This window comes from Pan troglodytes, chromosome 4 (genome assembly GCF_028858775.2).
Source record: "Pan troglodytes isolate AG18354 chromosome 4, NHGRI_mPanTro3-v2.0_pri, whole genome shotgun sequence".
In the NCBI taxonomy this organism is placed as follows: domain Eukaryota; kingdom Metazoa; phylum Chordata; class Mammalia; order Primates; family Hominidae; genus Pan; species Pan troglodytes.
Window position 1 is genome coordinate 43,153,158 of NC_072402.2, and position 22,232 is coordinate 43,175,389.

The window sequence follows — 22,232 nt, forward strand, 5'->3', positions numbered from 1 at the left end:
TTGCTGATTTTCTGACATGTCAACTATAAATTTTACTATTATATTCAGAAAACTTCACTAATTTCAAAAAATTTGGTAATACTACAGTGTGTGTATGTTTATTTAAGCAAATAAGATTTGCTTAACACAATTTATTCAAATTATGTCTTCCAAATACCAGATCCGATGTTAAAAATTTAAATGCACAGATACCTAGAATTTGTGATTTAAAAATTTAAATGTAAATAAACCTATGACATTTTATTTTAACCATATCCAAAATAAGGTATGTGAATAAAAGTTATAAAACAGAAATTTCTACCAACTCTTAAGTTGGTAACAATTTTATGATCATACATGTGCTACTTTTATCATCTTAAAACATTAATTCAAAAAGAAAGAAATAAAATCTTGGTCGGAAGATACTTTTGAAAAAGATGGTACATGTCATATCAGATACCTCTAACACACATTTGAGATCACACAAAGTTCTTAAGTATTAAAAAAAAAAAAAAAAACCCAGAAAATGTCAAAAGCTTATTTTGTAACTAGAAACCTCTCAAGATGGCACTGGCTTGTTCTAACAGCAAGTTATGAATATTTTATGAGCGTGAAATCAGTCAGAAGTTATTTTCTAATTCTAACTTGTAGGTTTTCAACGTCTATCACCTATATCAATTTGAATTTTATAAAACAGAATTAACGTTTCTAAAACCGAGTTAAGAAAAACCACAATACGAGCTAGGAAACATCAAAAGGTCACAATTTTAAAATGTTCAAAACACTCCTCTCGGAGTGGAAAGTTTCAATTTTCTTGAAAATTAAGAAATGTGAGAAAGTTATTGCTATAAAAGCATTTTTTTGGGGCAGTTTTATAACTCTTGTGTGCATTCCTGGAAACCAAAATTTAGTTCTTTGCTTCCCTCCCTCAACTACATTTTTTTTTTTTCCAGATGAAGTCTCGCTCTTGTCCCCCAGACTGGAGTGCCATAGCGCGATCTCGGCTCATTGCAACCTCTGCCTCCCGGGTTCAAGCAATTCTCCTGCCTCAACCTCCCGAGAGCTGGGATTACAGGCACCTGCCACCAAGCCTGGCTAATTTTTTATCTGAAGTAGAGATGGGGTTTCACCATGTTGACCAGGCTGGTCTCGAACTCCTGACCTCGTGATCTGCCCGCCTCGGCCTCAACTACATTTTTCAATTGATTTGATGTATCTTGGGTCTCTTGTCTACAGGATTCCTTCCACGCTTTCTTTTCCTTAAACGTGTCTGCTGAAGAATCCAGGTATTTAACCTAGAGTCCCACAGTTAGCATTTTGTTCACTGAATATACATGGTGTAATTCAACATGTTTTTGTTTTGTGTGTCTAGAAAATTGGCAGTTGGATCCAGATGCTTAACTGGACTCATGTTCAATACTACTGCCGAATAATTAAAATGTCTACATATAACTTGAACTTGGAAAACAAAGTAAAGATGAATAAATCATAAGCTCTCAAAATTAGAGCAATTTCAATGGCTGATTTGTATTTTATTCATTATTTCTAAATCTGATTCAAAGTATTTTATTCAGAATAGAGAGACAGTATTCCTACTATTTGGTCACTCTATTAACTGTAGATATCCACAAACTGATATCCAGGGATGGGAGGCAGGGACAAAGTAAATAAATGAGGTCTGAAATTTGGATGAAAGAAGCCATAGCCTGATTCAAGACAAGAATATAACCTTGTTGTCCCAATCTGCTGTTACTATCTCATTTCATGACAAAAAAAATTTAGGAAAAAAAAAAGGCATTACAATTTCAAGATATTAAGAAATATACATTTTAAAGGTTTAACTGTATTTTGATATCTTTGAAAATAGTTAACTTTTTATAATTAAAGTATTAGAATGTTTCTTCCTTTAAAATTTTATTAATTAGACATTAAAAACAAATCTTTGTGAACATCTTACTTGGATTACGCCACTGGGATTCACACTGATCATGGTACAAATTCCACGGAATGCTGAATCCTTTTCCTCATTGTCTCTTATGTTTCTCAGAGAGGTGCACCTATTGAATTACAGAATTGAGTTTAGCATTTAAGTAACAAGCAGATTCAATGACAATACTAATGGACAGTATTTAATGGAATAAGCACCACAGTATAGATAATGATTATATTAAAAGAGTTTTTCGGAAAGCTTTAGTTTCGTTTACTCATACTTCCTGTTTGTTGGGCCCATCTTATCTCAATACAGTAGAAACAGTGAAATCCACATTTTCTTAATAAATTGCATTTATAAAGTAGATAACTAATTTGAATCTCCCATTTAAACTATTAATCAGCCTGAGCCAAGAAGAACAAATTACCAAATTAACTTTTAAAATTGTACTCATGACTTGTATTCCATTAAACACTACTAAAATGATTTGAATTGAAAGATTATCAATTGAAAGAAGCAAAACATAGGATATAGTGCCACAATATAAACTATTACTATATAGCTTATGGTATAGATGTTTAACTTTTACATTAACAAGCAAATAATATTTTTATACATAACAAATTTAAACATGTATTTCTTAATGCAATCCAAGTTTCCAAATTAATTCTAAAAAAGAAACGTAATGCAAAAACCTAAATTTATAGAATTTGCATGCATCTTTATTTTTCTGGTGGATATTTAAATGCTTTTTATGTATAATCAAGCTTTTTTAACACAGCAAGCATGTGACAATCTTATCCCATGCATCAATTAGTCGTTAGCCACAACATAAAATAAATATACATGACGATGCTATTGAAAAACCTCACAAACCTGATAGGACAAGATTAGTCACATGGTTGGCAATGATAAAGGATTGTGATTTTTGTAACCAACTGAAAATATATCTAAAAGTGAGATAGAGAAAGAAAGAGTGAAGAAAAATGAATTAAAAAAAAAGATTGAATAATACACACCAGGGTCTTATAAACTGCTGTAGCATGGGGGCCACCTCTTGAGGACAAACGTAACCAAGACGACCAATTGTTATTGCTAAGGTAACGCAATCACGGTTATACACCACCAAACGCCAACCAAGACATGAGCAAATGAGGGGGAAGGAGAAAAAATAAAGAAAAAACAACAAATAACTCAGAAACAGAAACCAACAGAATTTGTGTATGATAATAAACATAAGATTTCACCAGTGCTGTTTATTACCACCCCCTAAAATAAGGGGCAGCAACATATATGGCATACTCTTGGAAAAAGAAAAACAAAAGGAATTAAAAAAATCTAAAGATTGAGAGAACACCAAAAACCATGATGAAATTGCTTTTCTCGCTCAATCGAGTGTCAAGGTATCATTCTGTTAATAAGATGAGCAGTTAAATGGACAAATTTAGAGAACCTTCATTCAAAAGCCAGCCAAAATTTCAGAATTTAATAATAAAATCTATAGTTTTTTTCATGAGAAAATATCAGTAAATGGGATTATATTTCTCAAGCATCTCAAACTAATACAGGTGAAAGTGATTTCCATTCCTTGGAAATTATCTAGGGAATTTAAACCAAATTTTTGGTAGTTTCAAAAATTTTTTCTTTGATTAACATTTGCCAAACCAACCAGTGGAAATTTGTTACCTTACATCAAAATCAACTGTCAGATTTTAAGTCTCATGTTACTCACTGAATGAATGGATTAGAATATTGCTATGCTACAATGTCAAATCTCATGTTGTCAAACCTCTGATAACTCAGGTAACAGTCCACCAACTTTAAGCCATGTTTGAAATAAAATTCTAATAAAGGAAATTTACAGTCCACTGCAATGACATATGATATGTGGACCATAGGAAAAAATAAATATTCTGTTTCTGCTATTAAAGGTATAGCACAAAATAGATAATGCATTATACTAATTACACACTATTTTTTTTTACAATTTTGAAGTGGGCAAACATATATTCACCATAAAAATTGAGGAAGTCTTTAAACTTACAAAGAGCTAAAATAAGTGCAACTCGGAACTGCATTCTGCAATTCAAAGGTACGTACATGTAAATACATTCATACACAACAGGAAAAAATACAAACAGAAAACAAACCATGAAGTACTTTAATGGTGTTCTCTCAAAAACTTACAGGTTAACCTTTCATAAAAAAAGGGTGGGGGGTAAAGAAAAATGTTTAAGGATTACTTGAAGCAAACTACACAGATAATACTAAAATCCAGCAGATTCATATGAAGCAAGAGAAAGAAAACCTATGTTCAAAAGACACAAACTATGCAACATTCTCATTAAACAGGCAAGTATGAACAATCCAATGAAACATGCGATAAAGCAGATGATGGTCCATTGAAAAAGTTCAGTGCAGGATATACTAATCGGAAAAAAGCAAATTAACGGCAGACTAAGGAATTGGCTTTATGAAATATTGAGATAATGGTAATTAAAAGCTGCTAAAATCTAGATATTAGCCATTGACAATGATTTTAATAATTTAAAAAAACCCACTTTTTTGGGTAAGAAATAAAGAAAACAATACTTTATGCAGCCACTTGTGATAAGAGGTAATCTAATGAATCCCAAGTGTGTTTCTCAATAATATCAATTTAATCCATCAACTTTAGGGCATTACGACTTATTTATTTATGTAGGATATAATCATACTTAAAATATAATCTTATAAATAAAGCCAATTTGTTAAACAAACTATGTAACAAATTCACCAGCTGATATCCCACAAGAAACTTTCATATACATTACACTCAACATTTATTTGCAGTTAAGCATTCACATTTAAAAATAAATAGAAGTTTCTTTAGGTTCAACAATAATTTTATAATGGCAAGTGTTTCAAATCTGAATGTCATGTATAGGTACTGCATTCTGAAAAGATAAAATCCTAACAAGATTTCATAACCCATCCTATACATAGATTTTTGTACTTTTCAGCAAGAAAATCTAATTCACTTTGTGAAATAAACAGTACCCATACAGCCAAACAGCCAGATAACTGCTTCATAATTAAAAGATTTCCTTCCATACCAATAAACATTATCAATTTTAATAGCATTAGAATAAAATGAACTTTCTATAATTTAAAAATATCAAATAAAAATGCCTTTGAAAAGTAACTTTCTTATTTGGAAAACCTTATTTTAATCTTTGTCTAGTATTTTGGTAGAATACTCATTGAATTATAAATAAATTATGGGAATCATCTTAGTATGTAAAGAAAGGAATGTGCCTGAATGAAAACAAAATTTCTGTCTTTCTGGATTGTTAGCAGCAATCAGGGAGGGTAGAAAGAAAAGGACCGAATCCACCCACAAATGTGTTCTATAGTATGGAAGGTACTCTTTAATATAAACATGCTCTCTATAAATGCAAAAGAGAAACAAGCTTCCTAAAAAATAAATAAATAAATTAAAAAAAAATCCCATAACATACTGCCTAAATTCCCAATTCGAAGAAAATTATATGATGAAATACAAACTACAAATACCACTGTTAACCAATTTGCCACTGAATCTTTTTGACTACATTTGGACAGATTAAAAAAAAAAATTACTTCCCAGCTCCCAGTTACTCTCCGAATTAATTTAAAAGCAAAATTCAGGTGGTTCAATAGTTATCTTTGCTGGGATCCATTGCAGGAAGTACTAAAACACTGGAATAGGGGAAAAAAGTGTTTTTCTGGTTATACCACTGAATATATAACCACTGAAAACTGGTTATAGAATGTAGCTGCAACAGTCTATTTCATTACTGAAAATCCGAAATAGCAATTAAATACAAAATAAGCTCGATTTTAAAAGCTAGTTTTGCTTTGGTTTCTCTACGCATATTAAAATTAGAAGGCAACAAATTTTCTCTTCACTGAAACAGTTCAGTCATATGGTACCTGTATTCTCTAACAACGTCTTTGGTGTGTTGGGTCTGTTAATGATTTCTACAAGCTGGTGCAACACCATAGGAATATAAGGCTGCATCTCTATACCTAGAGATCATCCCAAAAAGAAAAAAACAAAAAAGAAAAAATTGAACGTTAAAATATCAATGTGAAATATTTTGCTTCCCGTATTAACTCTGACATGTCATATAAATATAGAAATACAAATAATTAAAATTAAAGCAATTACAAAAATATCAAGGCACCTAAAAATTTATATTTTATTTATTTATTTTGAGACAAAGTTTCGCTCCGTCACCAGGCTGGAGTGCAGTGGTGCAATCTCAGCTCACTGAAACCTCTGCCTCCCAGGTTCAAGTGATTCTCCTGACTCAGCCTCCCAAATAGTTGGGATTATAGGCACCCGCTACCACGCCAGCTAATTTTTGTATTTTTAGTAGAGATGGGGTTTCACCATGTCAACCAGGCTGGTCTCAAACTCCTGACCTCAGGTGATCTGCCCGCCTCAGCCTCCCGAAGTGCTGGGATTACAGGCGTGAGCCACCGCGCCAGGCCTTATGCTTTTAAATAGGGAAAAACATCTTACCCATTTGAATGGAGATTTCTCCAATTGCCCATGTGGCATTGTTGCAGACTGAAATGAATTCTGGATTTAGGTTGGTTCCCAATATTGGCATGAAATCAGCTAGAAAAAAAATTTAAACTATGTAGTAAACTTTTCAATAGCAGTATATTGTACTTTAAAGGAAATCTACTAGGTGGAAACAGAAATCTAAGCAAGAAATAACAAGTTTCACCATTAAAAAAATTACTGCAACATCAATTTTAAAATTGGTGGAAATAAACTAGGCAACTTTATTTAAAAATATTTTTTAAAGGAGTTGGTAACGTTTATCTTAAGAAACTGAAGAAAACAGTATCTGGCCAATGAACTTTCAAATAATGTGGAACAGGAAATACAAGTTTGGGTATATTTTACATACCACTAAAAAGAGTTGGTCAGAGTAATCTCTTGTAATTAGACTAAAAAAAAAAATCAATGATTTTGGCTTTTAAAGCAACTTTCACTCTTGTGCTCTGATTGTGGTCTCTGAGTACCATTTTCCACTAAAAAAAAATGGACTCTCAGAAAACGTCACATTACAGGCAAAGGCAGGAAATGTGCCAAATAAGTGGACTATCTTGTCATAATGAAAGGACTCAGGAGCCAACTTAAGTTCTCACTGCAAGCAGTACAACAGCTTGAACATCATGAAGTCACACTAGCACTAAAAACAATCAAACAAAAACAAAACTCTGAAACATCAAAGATACCTTTGGAGGATGATACGAATCAATTCATTATTTTGAAAATTGGTAAATAAAAAAAAGAATCAAGTATTTATCTTGCCTCTGCTATATGATTTTACCTCAGGATAGTAATTTATTGATATGGGAAATGTCTCCCTATATAAGTATCTTCATTATTAAATGAAGAATTAGAATATCATAATTTTTTAAACTCCTAATAAATCAGGAGATGTAAGCCAGGGTTTCTTGATCTCAGCAATATTGACAGTTTGGGCCAGATCATTTTTTTGTTGGGGGGAAGGGGAGCTGTCTCCTGTATTATAAGATGTTTAGCAACATCCTTTGCTTCTACCCACTAGACATCAATGGCACCTCTCCAGCATCAAACAAAATGTCTCCAGACATTGGCAAATGTTCCCCGAATGGCAAAATTGCCCCAGTTGAGAATCACTAATTGAGACAATCATCAAGATTGGTAACATTAAAAAAAAAAAGGAGGGACAACTAGACACTATGTACACTAAGTACACAATACCATCTATAAAGTCTTAAAAACAAAACAACGTAAATCTCATTAAACCTCGGTCTCTGCATCCAAACAATTTACAGTAAATACAACGGACAAAGGAACATGTTAAAGACAACAAAGATGCAATCAGTAAAATCCACAGTAAAGGAAACTCTTTAGAATAAAAAACATGGTTTCTTTAACAAAAAACAATTGTAAGAAGAGATAGTATAGTATGTACTAAAATATTAAGACGTCAAATGCTGTGTTTGAGATTTGCTCCAAAATATCTGAGATCTATGTGTCTCACCACTGACAACAGTATATAGGAAACATGATTGGACAGTTGAAGCTGGGTGATAGGAGATTTGTTACATTTTTTCTACTTTTGTACGTCTTAAACACTTTATAATAAAAAAATTAAATCCTTTCATATAAGTTTCAACTAAAAAACTAAATTAGATGGTAAATATGAGAATGATAAGCTTCCCATAAGAATTCATTACACTGTTAGGTTTAAACTTGATGGTTCTTAATATATCATAATTAATGTTAATTATGTTAGTTTTTTGAGAAATGGTTATCCAAAAGCACAATTATATCAGATGACAAAACATTCAATTAATATTTTAAATTAAGGTTTAAATGAAGTATTAAAACAATTTTTTTTTTGAGACAGAGTCTTGCTCTGTTGCCCAGGCTGGAGTGTAGTGGTACAGTATCAGCTCACTGCAGACTCTGCCTCCCGGGTTCAAGCGATTTTCCTGCCTCAGTTTCCCAAGTAGCTAGAACTACAGGCACAAGCCACCACACCTGGCTAAGTTTTTGTATTTTTAGTAAAAGCGGGGTTTCACCGTGTTAGCCAGGATGGTCTTGATCTCCTGACTTCGTGACCTGCCCGCCTTGGCCTTCCAAAGTGCTGGCATTACAGGTCTGAGCCGCCGTGCCCGGCTGTATTAAAACAATTGTTACCCAACATGCTGAGATGCAGAAAAGGGGGAAAAAAATTCCATAACTCATTTATAACCCATAGGTTTAAGAACAATTCCGGGTACAACATTCAAGGAATTTCTTATCATTGTCACAGAAGGCCAAGACAAATGCTATGCTAGTCTCGAACCTCGCACTCCTGACCTCAAGTGATCTGCCTGCCTTGGCCTCCCAAAGTGCTGGCATTACAGGTGTGAGCCCCCAGGCCCAGTCTCAGTTAAAGTGACATTTGTTGGAAGTTTTCTGCAATATCTGAAAAAGTATGCTGGTTTGCTAGAGAAGAAAACCTGATTATTACTATTTCTGTGTACCTCTACCAAAAAGGTGGCTACTCAAAAAAGAATCTATTAACTAGTCCATGGTACCAAGGCTTCCCTGGTGGGCATGTCCTTTACTCTAAAGTATATTACTAAGCTTTCCTCCAGTCACAGGAGTACCTAAAAAGCTGAGATGACGGCAAGCTCAAGGAAATATTAGGGGTTCCTGCCATCTTGCCTGTTTCAATCACAGCAAGTTTACTTTAACCAATAAAGTGTACATTTATAAATGTTGGGATTCCATGCAATTTCAGTTTAATAATAAAAAAACAAAGCTGATGTAAATGTTAACTTTAAAAAACCATATTCATAGCAGTAGAAAATATTCATACCTATACAAGGCTTAACATGCTGAAAGCAAGCTTTTGTGAGGTCACCTAACAGGGCAAAAGAACTCTGTCGAACTTCTGGCATTTTATCCTACAAGAAATAAGAAGAAATTAACCCCAATGTGACACAGAGAAACAGGCTTCAATTCATTTTCACCTTTCAAGTCTCACCTGCATGCACTGATACATTAGTGTCAGGATGTTACTTCGGGCTACCAGCTGTTCAATGTTGCCTCCAAGTCCTTCAGCCAGGCCACTCAGTAAATCAAGAGCCACTATCATAAAATCTTTATCTGGAGCTTCATATTGATCTGGTTGAGCATTGTTTAGCTGAAATTAGACACAATGTTTTTTGTAAGTTTGTTTTTAATTAACTACTTAAAAAGTCTGTATACATTATACCTATCTTTAGAAAAATGTCCACCATGTCAAGAAGGGGAAGACATTTTAAAAAAAATTACCATGGCTTGTGCAAGAGTCTTCTGTACTAGGTTTACACAACGCTGATACACAGGTTCACAGTACGGAAGGAAGCCAGACTGCAGTGCTGTGGCAACTGAAGATAGGCACTAGGAAGAATAAAGTACACATGCTAAACTTTCTGGGTATACTGAAGATTATGATGAATGCTTGAAACTGCGCTCTACAGGATCCTGATCATTTATGAGCTTGCTCTACTAGTTTCTACAGTAGCAGGTTCCCCTCCCCCCACCCCAATCCTCTCTTTTGGAAGCCATTCATTGTTGTTAGTTTGCCAGCCAATCAGGTCAGGTTTACTCAGAGGAAGCGTTTCTACAAGAAACATTATCTTTCAAGGACAGATTGAGTATTATGTGTTCATATTTTTCCCTCAAATTGAAGAGATTCATTTCATGCTCCCATCCTGGTCAATGTTGTGAATGGACTTTACTGGGCACATTCTGAGATCCCGCCGGAAAGTAATATATATACAGTTGGCCCTCTGTATCTATGGATTCAACCAATCTTGAATCAAAAGTATTTAGAAAAACAATTAAAATGATTTAAAGTATATTGGGAGGAGGTGCATAGGCCATATGCAAATACCACACCATTTTATATAAGGGACTTGAGCATCGCTGGATTTCTGTATCCAAGGGGAGTCCTGGAAACAATCCCCTGCAGATACTGAGGGACGACTGCATACAAAAAATGAACCATAATGATTCTTCTTGTTTTGTTGGGCCCAGAATTGCTCTTGGTCATAGAAATTTAACTTCTTTGGCTAAGAACAATCCACGGTAGAAGATGGTGAACCTTGAAATAACAGGGAGCAAGAATGAAAAGGCCTGAACTGGTTCTATCAATGTCAATTCAACTAAGTTTAAGTGACTACATTTCACAGTGTGTTCAGTTACTAGAACATCATATAAAAGTTTGCAATGAAAGGGGTGTTAAAAAAAAAAAAGTAGTAAGTACACATGGAAACATTTTCAAATTTGAAAATAAGTACCTCCTTACTGGCACCAAATCCCACTACTCAACATATATGTATGAGTGAAAAGATATATATATATATCCTGGTATATATATCCTCCCAGTATGTTATCTAACTCTATACTATATAGAGTAGTATGCTATCTACTCTATATAGAGAGTAGATAACATAAGAGAACTTAAAACTCTAATTTATTATCAATTAAGTAAAGCAGGTTAGAGAACAGTATGTATCATACAATTTCCTCCGTCTACTTCAGAATATAAATTTATTAACACTTATCATATATACCCATTTTGGATTTGAACATGTGTTCTTGGCAACAGATTAAATATTACTAGCCCTGCATACCTCAAGTAAAGGGAAGAGATCTTTATCTTCATCCTTTAACATGTTCCATTTCTGGATCAGTGGAGGCATTAGCATCTGAATATATTCCTATTTACAATGATGAAAAACATATAAAATTCCACTATCACATGTCAACAAGACCATTTTGAGTCTTTGAAAATTAAAATCCATTTTGAGCAATTGTGTAAAATCATTACAAAAGGCATTTTAAGAGTCATTCTTCACTCTGCACAGTCCCTTTTAAAGTTTTCCTTTCTTTTGCCTACCTTTATACTTACATGACCGTGTTCTAGTTTTAGATCTAGAACTAGTGATCTACTGATCTTTTATCCTTGTTGAAAAAAAGAGTCTATCAATAAACACACAGCTAATCAAAATCTATTACTTAAAAAAGTCACAATCAAGGAAGATCTAAGTTTTTCTCTTTTTTTTGAGGCGGAGTCTTGCTCTGTCGTCCAGGCTAGAGTGCAGCGGCGTGATCTCAGCTCACTGCAAGCTCCGCCTCCCAGGTCCACGCCATTCTCCTGCCTCAGCCTCCCGAGTAGCTGGGACTACAGGCACCCGCCACCACACCCGGCTAATTTTTTGTAGTTTTAGTAGAGACAGGGTTTCACCGTGTTAGCCAGGATGGTGTCGATCTCCTGACCTTTTGATCTGCCCACCTCAGCCTCCCAAAGTGCTGGGATTACAGGCGTGAGCCACTGAGCCCAGCCCTAAGTTTTTCTCTTTAAGTTACAGAATATTTTTAGTTCTGGGGCTGGGCATGGTGGCTCACACCTGTAATTCCAGCACTTTGAGAGGCTGAGGCAGGCAGATCACTTGAACCCAGGAGTTTGGGCCAGCCTGGGCAACATGGCAAAACTATCTCTACAAAAAGTTGGCCAGGAATGGTGGTACACGCCTGTGGTCTCAGCTACAGGGGAGGCTGAAATGGGAGGATCGCTTGAGCCCGGGAGGTGGAGGTTGCAATGAGCTGTGATCACACCACTGCACTCTAGCCTAGGTGACAGAGTGAGACCTTGTCACACACAAAAAAATTCCTTTTAGTCATGGAACTGTAACGTGTAATATGGCTGTTACTATATAGTACATTTTTAAATCAACAGGTAAACTTACACAGATGCTTTTGTAGAAAAACAAACTTAAAATCATTTAAGTGTCAAACTAAAGAATGATCCATAAAACGACTAAACATAGTGATCATGTAAACAGGGGCACAGACTCTAAAGACATTCAGAAAACAAACCCCCACAAAAGCCAAACCAAACAACCAACAGCAAAGCAAACCTATAAACTGCCCTGTACCAAATCTTAAGTGTAACTTAAAAATAAAACAATTTCTTAAGACTTTGGATATAGCAATCATATAGAAGTCTATTCAGCAGGGTATGTGGAGCTATATTAAAATTCTACTATCACTTAAATCCTCATTAGACAAATCCATCCTCCTCTTCTACTAACACTACTGGAAACAAGGCACTTTTGCATTACTATTTAGCATTTTTAAACCTTCTACCCCAATTTCTATTTGTTTTATACAGTATACTCCCCATACCTGCTGAAAAAACAAAGATGTCTAGATATGGTACTCTAAAGCTACAGTGTTTATGAAGTGGTAGATTCAAAAACATTAGGAATTAAGTAAAAGCAGATATCCAGATTATAAAAACTTTTTTATCCCTTTGCTTTAGTCATTCTAAAAAGTATCAGAGCATTCATGTGAAATGCTGCTGTAGTTTCCACACCAAGTATATACTTAAAGAATACCACATGAAAGGGGATATACTTGCTGCCTTTGTAAGATCTATACTCTTAAAGTAGCTAACGCTAACTATTCACATCTCCCAAAACATCTTAATTTCCAAATATATGCTAATCTATTAATTGTAACTATGCTACACATTATTTTCCCTAATAGTTCTTAACAGATACTTACTGGTTTGTTTAAATGATGTCCTACTGAATCTGCTAATGTTCCTATGGCATCGTAAAGAATGAGCAGGTTCTTATGCTGGTATTTACTAAATGCAAAGACCAGGGTATCAAGTATATAAGCAAGGTAAGGAACAAGTTCTGTACAAGCCTCCTCTTCTAGGGTAGCAAAGGCACTGTTTAAAAAAAAAAAAAAGAATAGTTATTGACTGTAAGATATATCTAACTCTTAATTGCTAAAATGTTTATGTTCTGTTTTACCCAATCAGGAATTTCCTAAAATGGTCTAAGCCATCTGTTAATGAAAGCCCTGGTCATCAGCACTGTGAATTATTTACCGATTTCTTCCATAGCACTTGCCATAAATGATAATTGTGTTGCTGCTTTGTATTTCCTACTAACCTGTAAGTCTCAAGATGGCAGGGACTTTATGTAAACTCAGCATTTAGTATATGCTTAACAATTAATAGCTAAAAAAAAAAAACCCAGGTACTGAATGAATAAATTATAGGATCTCAAACATAATCTATATCATCCCTCCCTTAATATCTTCCAGATATGACTGCTTCAGATGGATTAAGGTCAAACTCAAATTTACTATCCCTGCCAGGCGCGGTGGCTCACGCCTGCAATCCCAGCACTTTGGGAGGCCAAGATGGGTGGATCACTTGAGGTCAGGAGTTCAAGACCAGCCTGGCCAACATGGCAAAACCCCATCTCTACTAAAAATACAAAAATTAGCTGGGCATGGTGTCGCACACCTGTAGTCCCAGCTACTCAGGAGGCAGAGGCAGGAGAATTGCTTGAACCCGAGAGGCGGAGGTTACAGTAAGCCAAGATCGCACCACTGCACTCCAGCCTGGGCGACAGAGCAAGACTCCATCTAAAAAAAATAAAATAAAATTTTCCTTTTTTTTGTTCAGTTATTTTTTCCTACTATCAAGGTCAATGGTAAAAGCAAACCTACTTGAAAAATTAAGAACTATAAACATAAGCAGAAGGCCCTTTTAAAATATAAAGGTATGTTGCAGGAAACTGGAATATTTGTAGTAATAAAAGCAACTGCTGGCTTGATATAAAGAGACAGCCTCCAAACCAACCAATAGAATGGCTACTAGAGCAGAACTACTAAGCACTCAAAGACCTTTAACTGGTAAGTGACAGACCACAGGTCCCTGTGGGACTTTCTGAGTTATGGTGGTTGACTTGTAGTCTAAGGATGTCAATCTGCTCAAACTTTGTTATTCCTTCAAGAGTAGGAGTCCTGCCATCACTAGTTCAGACGTCTGAGGGAATTAGGGTGTAAGATAGTTGTTATAATAACCACTGAGTGGGAAAAATGAGCCAAAGAAGAAACAGCTAAGATCGATGTTGTCACATTTAGATCTACAAAATCATCAGGTAAAACCCACATGACAAAATTCTCCTGGCCAAACAAAATGTATAAAATACGCTAACATGCAAACCCAAAAGCTACAGATCCTGCAAAACACTTCACCAAGAAGAAAAAAGAAAACTTAAGCTTTCTGATATAACTGGAAAATTTTCAATTATGAAACACTTCATTATAGGTTTAACACCAACACTCCATCAGAAGGTTGAAAATTAAGTTTTTCACTACCACAAAGAACACTGTGTTATGAATCTGTCCCACCTGCAGGCAGCTTCTTGTACTCTCTTGTTGCTATCCAGGATGCGCTTTAGCAATTCTGTCATTAATGGCTTCAGGTACGTGTCTGGCGGCTGGCTGACCACCCAGTGTGCATAGCGGCTAAGAGTCCAGCATGTTATGGAACGCACAAGAGCCTTTTTATCAGAGAGGCACTGAATAAGGTGAGGAATAAGCTCAGGCAAGTATGGAATCATGCCCTGCATGCAACCTAGAAAAAAAATAAATCTTTCAAAATGCTAAAATTTAGTTAACATTATTTTGGTTGATTATGAAAATAAAACACGTATCTATGAAAAAATTCAGAATATTTCTACTGCTATACACATACTACAATAACCTATACCAAAATTATTTTTAAAACCCTGAAGTTAGAGCTACCTGCTCCCAAGCATCTTACAGTGTTTCAATTTCTTCTAATAGATGTTTACTGCCAGGACATCTGGCAGTAAAATCAATAATAACTCTTCATAGAGAATGATGAGAGTCTTGCCTTATTGTGTTTCCTATACTTACCTAAAGAATCAAGGATTTTTTTTTAAAGCAATGGGGATGCTTCAGACATCAGAGCCTTTCATTCTGTTCCCTTAATTTTTTTTGTTTTTATTTTTTATTGAGATGGAGTCTTGCTCTGTCACCCAGGCTGGAGTGCAATCGCACGAATTCAGCTCACTGCAACTACCACTTCCCAGGTTCAAGCAATTCTCCTGCCTCAGCCTTCCAAGTAGCTGGGACTACAGGCACATGCCACCACGCCCAGCTAATTTTTGTATTTTTAGCAGACGTGGTTTCGCCATGTTAACCAGGCTGGTCTTGAACCCATCTCAGGTAATCCACCCGCCTAGGCCTCCCAAAGTGCTGAGATTATAGGCGTGAGCCACCATGCCTGGCCTCTGTTACCTTTATTATAACAAAAACATTTTGCAAAATATCTAGCTGGGGTTAGAAGACGGCCTATGGCTGTTTAATACTAGCTATCTGGTTCAAAATAGAAATTCCTTAAAGTAGCCTAGCCTTATTAGTACCTAATAGTAGTAAGAAGCCAACTTACATAATTCAAACTGGACTTAGGCTTACCTTCAGCAATTGCTCCTAAAACCAAAATGCCTGATTCTTTAACAACCCATTCATGATGAAAAAGTAATTCTTTCAAAAGGGGCAAAATATGTGGCAGCAGTTCATCACGATACACATTTGCAAGAACATCCAGGGCAGCAGCAGAACATTTTCCTAAGGAAATATTTAATTCAAAAATATTACATTAACCTCTTATTACTTATATATTATTTATTGTATATGTAACATTTTATTCGTATCTCTAATACGGAGTTTTAAAATAAGAATTCAATTGAATAGGAGGTAGTTTGTCACGTGAAAACATTTTGTTTTTTTTTTGACATGGAGTCTTGTTCTGTCGCTCAGGCTGGAGTGCAGTGGTGAGATCTTGGCTCACTGCAACCTCCGCCTCCCAGGTTCAAGTGATTCTCCCGCTTTAGCCTCCTGAGTAGCTGGGATTACAGGTGTGTGCCAGCACGCACAGCTGATTTTTGTATTTTTAGGAGAGACGGGGTTTCACCATGTTGGCCAGGATGGTCTCAAACTCCTGACCTCGTGATCCACCCTCCTCAGCCTCCCAAAGTGCTGGGATTACAGGTGTGAGCCACCATGCCCAGCCAAAAACATTTTCTATTAAGATGAATATTTTTTATGACAAGAACTTACTTGGCAAATTAATTGTGAACACATTGTATTCTGTACATAACTGTCATACTAGAATTCTGTCTATACAGTAAAACAAATACTGTGCCACTCAATTCAGTGCTTCTAACATAACCATTCAATATGATACACTCATATTACAATCATGATTACAATCACTGTTACAATCATGCAAAAAACATACATTATTAACTCTACTTAACATTTCCAGCAGTATATCATCTAGAATTAAACAGACAATTACTTAGCTGGACTTTAGACACAAAAACTGGAAGAAAAGTCACTGGCACATGAAACATAACGCATGCTAGAAAATACTCTTTACAAAGAATTAACTATGGGACTATAAATCAACCCAGATTTTATTATCATAATAATTTAGACAAGAGCAACAAAATCGAAAAGAACAACAAAAATATCATTTAACTGTTATGGGTAGGAACGTGTTCCTGAAATTCATGTATTAGAAACCTAATCCCTAAAGCAACGAAGATGGGAGGTGGGGCCTATCAAGAGATGATTAGGTCTTAAGGGTTCTGCCTTCATAAATGGGTTAATGTCGTTATTGTAGGAGTGGGTTAGTTATCAAGAGAGTTGGCTTATTATAAGCGTGAATTGAGCTCTCTCTTAAGTGTGTCCTTCTGTCATCAGATGATGTTGCAAGGAGGTTCTCACCAGATGCAGCCCCTCCATTCTGAACTTCGGGTATCCTGTTATAGTAGCACAAAATGGACTAAGAAAATATCAGAAATTTCCAACGTGAACTAGGCATAGTAAATGGCTAATCACAAACTACTAGACAATAATAAAATCCTCAAAAAAAAAAAACCAAACCAAACCAAACCAAAACAAAACCATTACATTGGCCAGAAATTAACACCTTACCCATCAATAAGGATCTTAGTTATACCACATGGTAGAGCCATACAACTAAACAGTACACTGACATGCAACAAAAGGAAATCTAAATCTGTATGTACTGAGGAAGAATGAGGCATATGATACACAGAAAGAAAGCAGCAGAGTACATATAATCTGATTTCACTTTTAGAAAATTGGCTTCTCCTCTAAAAAAGATGCCTGTATGTTTTTCCAAGCACGCACAGAAAAGCTTTTGGAAGGATACAAAGAATGGGATGTGAAGAGGAAGTGTTCCCCCATCCATGTATGTATATTATTTAGTAGAGTTTTCTGTGTAATGATCTTGAGCCATCCTGCTCCCCTAATCTGAAAGTAGGGATACACTGGGAAGTAATTTGTAATAGTAGTAAACACCATGTGTTGTCTTAACAAGTGAGACTTGGGTCCCAGTACTAGATGTGCTATCAGTACTAGCTATGCTAACCTTGGGTATATCTCTCTTTCTGCAGTTTTCTTGCCTATTCAAGGTTGTTGGAAATCTTAAATATGACTTTATTCTTACTTATGATTAAACAGACTTTGATATGCATGCAAAGTCCTTGGCCTAGTGCCTGGCACATTAGGCACTCTAAATAGAATGTTAGTTACAGGAAACTGAAGAGGCAACAGAGAAATTAGCATTATCTAACCAAATGAAGAACACAGCCCAGACTGATAATGTCTGTTCTTAACTGCTTTAATCATAGTTATTAGAAATCCCAACACTTTGAACTAGAGTAGTGGCTCTAAACTGGGGTTGATTTTGTTCCCCCAGGAGATAATGGTTGTCACAACTGTGTTTGTGCTGCTGGCATCTTTGGGTAGAGGCCAGGGATGCTGCTTAACATCCCACAACGTGCAGGACAGCCTCCGCAACAAAGAATTACATGCATGATGTGGCATTCACATGTAGAAAAAAAAAAAAGAATTATGTGGCCCAAAATGCCAATAGTGCCAAGGCTGAGAAACCCTGAACTAGAGCAGCAGAGGTTTAAAATCCAGCAAACAAGCAAGCAAAATCAGAACACAGGTGTTTAGGTTCATCCCCAATTAGGAAGCGTGGGCCAGAATGCTAGCTCCACAGGTGATATGATTTGCAGCTAAGGTTGGAAATTAACATATTTTAAAAAGCATATTTCATAAGTTTTGAATATAACAAAGCAACTTATAATAAATTTGAATATAATAAAGCAACTTACATTATTTTAGAATTACCTATGATAGCCAATTTTCATGCAAATTACCAGACAGAAAACACTCATGTTAGAAAAACCAAAAAAGCTTGTGGCAATGTTCTTACAGTATTAAAACAAACAGCCTTTTGAGAAATGGTAGTTTAAGAATATAATAATGATAAAATAAGAGCAGGTCCACCAGGAAAATGCAAACCAAAACCACAAAATACCACTTCACATCCACTAGAATGACTATAATAATAAAGAGATAATAAAGCAAGTGAGCATGTGAAGAAACTGGAACCCTCCAGACAATGCTGCTAGGAAAGCAGAATGGTGCAGTCACTTTGGAAAACATCCTGGTTATTTCTCAAAAGGTTAAACATACAGTTACCATGTGACCCCAACAATCCTTCTCCTGAGTGTTTACCCAAGAGAACTGAATACACATTGGGCCAGACACAGTGGCTTATGCCTGTAATCCTAGCACTTTGGGAGGGCAAGGCGGGTGGATCGCTTGAGCCCAACAGTTCAAGACCAGCCTGGGCAACATGGCAAAACTGTCTCTACCAAAAAAAAAAAAATTCATCCAGGTGTATTGGTGAGCACCTGTAGTCCCAGCTACTTGGGGAGCTGAGGTGGGAGGATCACCAGAGCCCAGGGAGGTCAAGGCTGCGGTGGGCCATGACTGCGCCACTGCATAATCATGCTAGCCTGGGTGACAGAGACCCTGCCTCAAAACAAACAAACAAACAAACAAACAAACAAAAAAAGTCTACACACAAAAATTATACATGAGTATTTATAGCATCACAACTCAACAGCTACAAAAAGAGAAACACAAATGTCCACCAACCAATGAATGGAGAATATGTGGCATATTACAATGAAATATTATTTCACAATACAAGTGAATGCTACAACATGAACCGTGAAAACTTTATGCTAAGTTAAAGAAGATGGTCGCAAAGGACAATGCATTGTATGACTCCATTTACATGAAATGTCTAGAATAGGCAAACCCAGAGACAGAATATTGACTAGTAGTTGCCCAGAGCCAGTGAACAATAGGGAGTTACTGCTAAAGGGTATGGGTGATGAAAACATAGTCTACAACTGATTGTGGTAATGGTTGAACAGCTCTCTGAATATACTAAAAACTTTAATGGGTAGTAAACTGTACAGTAGATGAATTATACCCCAATAAAGTTATCATCAAAGTAGGCAACTGTGCATTTCCCTTTCTGACTTACTTAGATTCCAGTCAGAAATTGTATCATCATCATCAATTTCATCATCATCATCATCTTCCTCTTCAATTCCATCTTCATCATGCTGCTGAGCCACCGTCCTCGATCGGTGAAAACGTGGCCGTATATCCTGTTCACTATCAGGAATCGTTTCGTCTTCTTCAACATCACCCTGTTGTTTTTTTAAGAGAAATTTTTGGTGGCATTCATTATAGGCTAATAGTATGTACATGAGTAAGAGAAACAGAATATCCAGAGATGGGGTCATGCACAGAATTCTGAAATATACTTCCAGAGTGATTAAGAACCACGCCCATGTACAGAACATATTCCTTATGGAGGGGCGAATAGACTGACCTAACACACCTGTTAGGTTATACGGCCCTTTCAGCCAACTACATGGCCTCCACTGGCTGGTATAATCTAAGTTACCTGAATCAAATTCAGAGCAGCATATATAAGAATGTTTTTAAAATAACTCCAAGTAATTAAGGGGAAATTAATAATAACCCTACCAATGTCCCCATCTAGTACCAAATTAAGCAAGAATTTATCATTACTTAAACTTATGCTTCTATCTTTAAACTTCTGTAACCTATTATGGATAATAGGAAGTCTATTTACAGGAGATCTATTCTCAATGAATGTTTTATTGGCCAAATCCAAAGATGTACTAAGTCAATATAAAAATCTTGTTCCCTATTCATCAAAAAAGCTTCCTTACCTTAAGTAGGATAATATCTATGTCTGAGTACTTCATGCCATTCACTAACACAGGAATCAACCTATAAAGAAAGAAATTCATGAAACAAAGACCTTAAGATCTCAAGAGAATAATTAATAAGTCTTAACCTTACATGTACTAATAAAACCAATGAGATAATCAATGGTAATATTGTCTTTGAACTTATTCAGTGATATATGTCTGCTCTCATTAACTGAAGAAATGCTAATAGAGAAAAGGAAGCAGTCAAATATAAAATCCCCTGGATAGGTTTAAGAAATGTGGGCCAGCCAAACTTTCATGCTCAAAGTCCTTCTAAATTCTAAAATAGAAAGATTAGTAGTAATTAAACATTAGAGCTAGCATAATTTAACTAGGTAAGACTTACAATACATAGAGCTATATTTTGTAAGATACAGGTATTTTGCAGGAGAACCAGGTGTATCCGGATCACTAACAGTTAATCACTGATGATCTTTATCAACAATTTCAGGGAAATGGTGAGGACAGACATCAGAATGTTAAGATAATGAAGAGTTAACAAGATGTGGGTTAAAGAAGTGAAGACAGTAAGTCCCACTCAAAAAAAGTTTGAGTTTTTTTGTTTTTTGAAGACAAAAAACTGCAGCAAGTTATAAAGTTATGGAAAATGAGGCAACAAGGAGAAGCTAAGAGTGAATATTTATCTGGTACGGTGAGGGTCTCTGGGTATAAGAAAAATTTATACTATACAGACCTTAAGGAGAAAATTGGTTAGGGGAGAACAGCTCATATGAAATTACTACCTGTAAGTTTTGGGGCAAGATAAAGGGTCACCTGCTTTCTTTACAAGCCTAAGTGCTCAAAGTGAATTAAGAGAATATCAAAAGAGTAATAAAGGTTTCAAACAGTTGCTCTTGGTGAATAAAAGATAAAAGCTGATCTGGAACATGAATTAGCAGATTGTGAAGAGACCACTTGCGGTTGAAGACCACAGATTTCTATAGCCAACAATCCCCCTAGGGGAGTGTAAATTTCCCCAAAGGCATTCAACAACCTGGTTAAAGAAAAGAGTTCAGAGTTCAATTAGTCTAGAGCAGGGTAGATAGAAGTTTTGGGTTAGTATGGTTTATTCGTGGCTCTGATGTTTGTCAGATAAACAGAGAATAAAAAGAATCAGATTAGGTCGAGGCGAGCGGATCACGAGGTCAGGAGTTCGAGACCAGCCCGGCCAACATAGTGAAATCCAGTCTCTACTAAAAATACAAAAATTAGCTGGACGTGGTGGCACATGCCTGTAGTCCCAGCTACTCAGGAGGCTGAGGCAGGAGAATCACTTGAACCCGGGTGGTGGAGCTTGTAGTGAGCTGAGATCGCGCCACTGCACTCCAGCCTGGGAAACAGAGTGCGACTCCATCCCAAAATAATAATAATAAAAAAAAGAATCAGATTAGAACACAAAGAGGTCAAGGGCCTTGGAATGGGGTGGCAGATGGGCCTAGTAAGGTTTGCAAGAAATAAAGGACTGGCTGGTAAAGCTGGGCAAATAAGAAAAAATGAGGTCAGAAAATAAGACATGGAAATTAACCGTGACCATGTGGCAATTTGGCATGTGCCTGCCCAAGTCTAATCATGCTAGGCAAACTCTTATTTTTGAACAGGTCTAATTGTGAAGATTTCTCCTGAAGCCCCCATGTAGCCATTAAAAATGAGGTTTTTTTTTTTTTTTTTTTGAGATGGAGTCTTGCTCTTGTCACCCAGGCTGGAGTGC

At 36.0% G+C, this 22,232-nt stretch overlaps 1 protein-coding gene across 11 annotated transcripts in view; it reads right to left on the reverse strand.

Moving 5' to 3' along the window:
* Positions 1 to 22,232, reverse strand: part of TNPO1 (transportin 1) — a 98,258-nt gene that overhangs the window by 11,355 nt on the left and 64,671 nt on the right. For 4 of the 11 annotated variants that reach the window (XM_001153549.6, XM_063811152.1, XM_517712.8 and 1 more), the window contains exons 10-22: positions 20,483 to 20,543; positions 19,762 to 19,930; positions 15,792 to 15,944; positions 14,700 to 14,925; positions 13,050 to 13,221; positions 11,114 to 11,200; positions 9,768 to 9,875; positions 9,478 to 9,636; positions 9,310 to 9,397; positions 6,459 to 6,557; positions 5,864 to 5,959; positions 2,929 to 3,004; positions 1,937 to 2,036 (exon numbers count right to left, since the gene is read on the reverse strand). In XM_001153549.6, coding sequence (XP_001153549.2) covers positions 1,937 to 2,036; positions 2,929 to 3,004; positions 5,864 to 5,959; positions 6,459 to 6,557; positions 9,310 to 9,397; positions 9,478 to 9,636; positions 9,768 to 9,875; positions 11,114 to 11,200; positions 13,050 to 13,221; positions 14,700 to 14,925; positions 15,792 to 15,944; positions 19,762 to 19,930; positions 20,483 to 20,543 — 1,594 coding nt within the window. The remainder of the gene's footprint in view (positions 1 to 1,936; positions 2,037 to 2,928; positions 3,005 to 5,863; positions 5,960 to 6,458; positions 6,558 to 9,309; positions 9,398 to 9,477; positions 9,637 to 9,767; positions 9,876 to 11,113; positions 11,201 to 13,049; positions 13,222 to 14,699; positions 14,926 to 15,791; positions 15,945 to 19,761; positions 19,931 to 20,482; positions 20,544 to 22,232) is intronic. The other 7 variants (XR_010157213.1, XR_010157216.1, XR_010157214.1 and 4 more) reach the window with 2 other exon arrangements.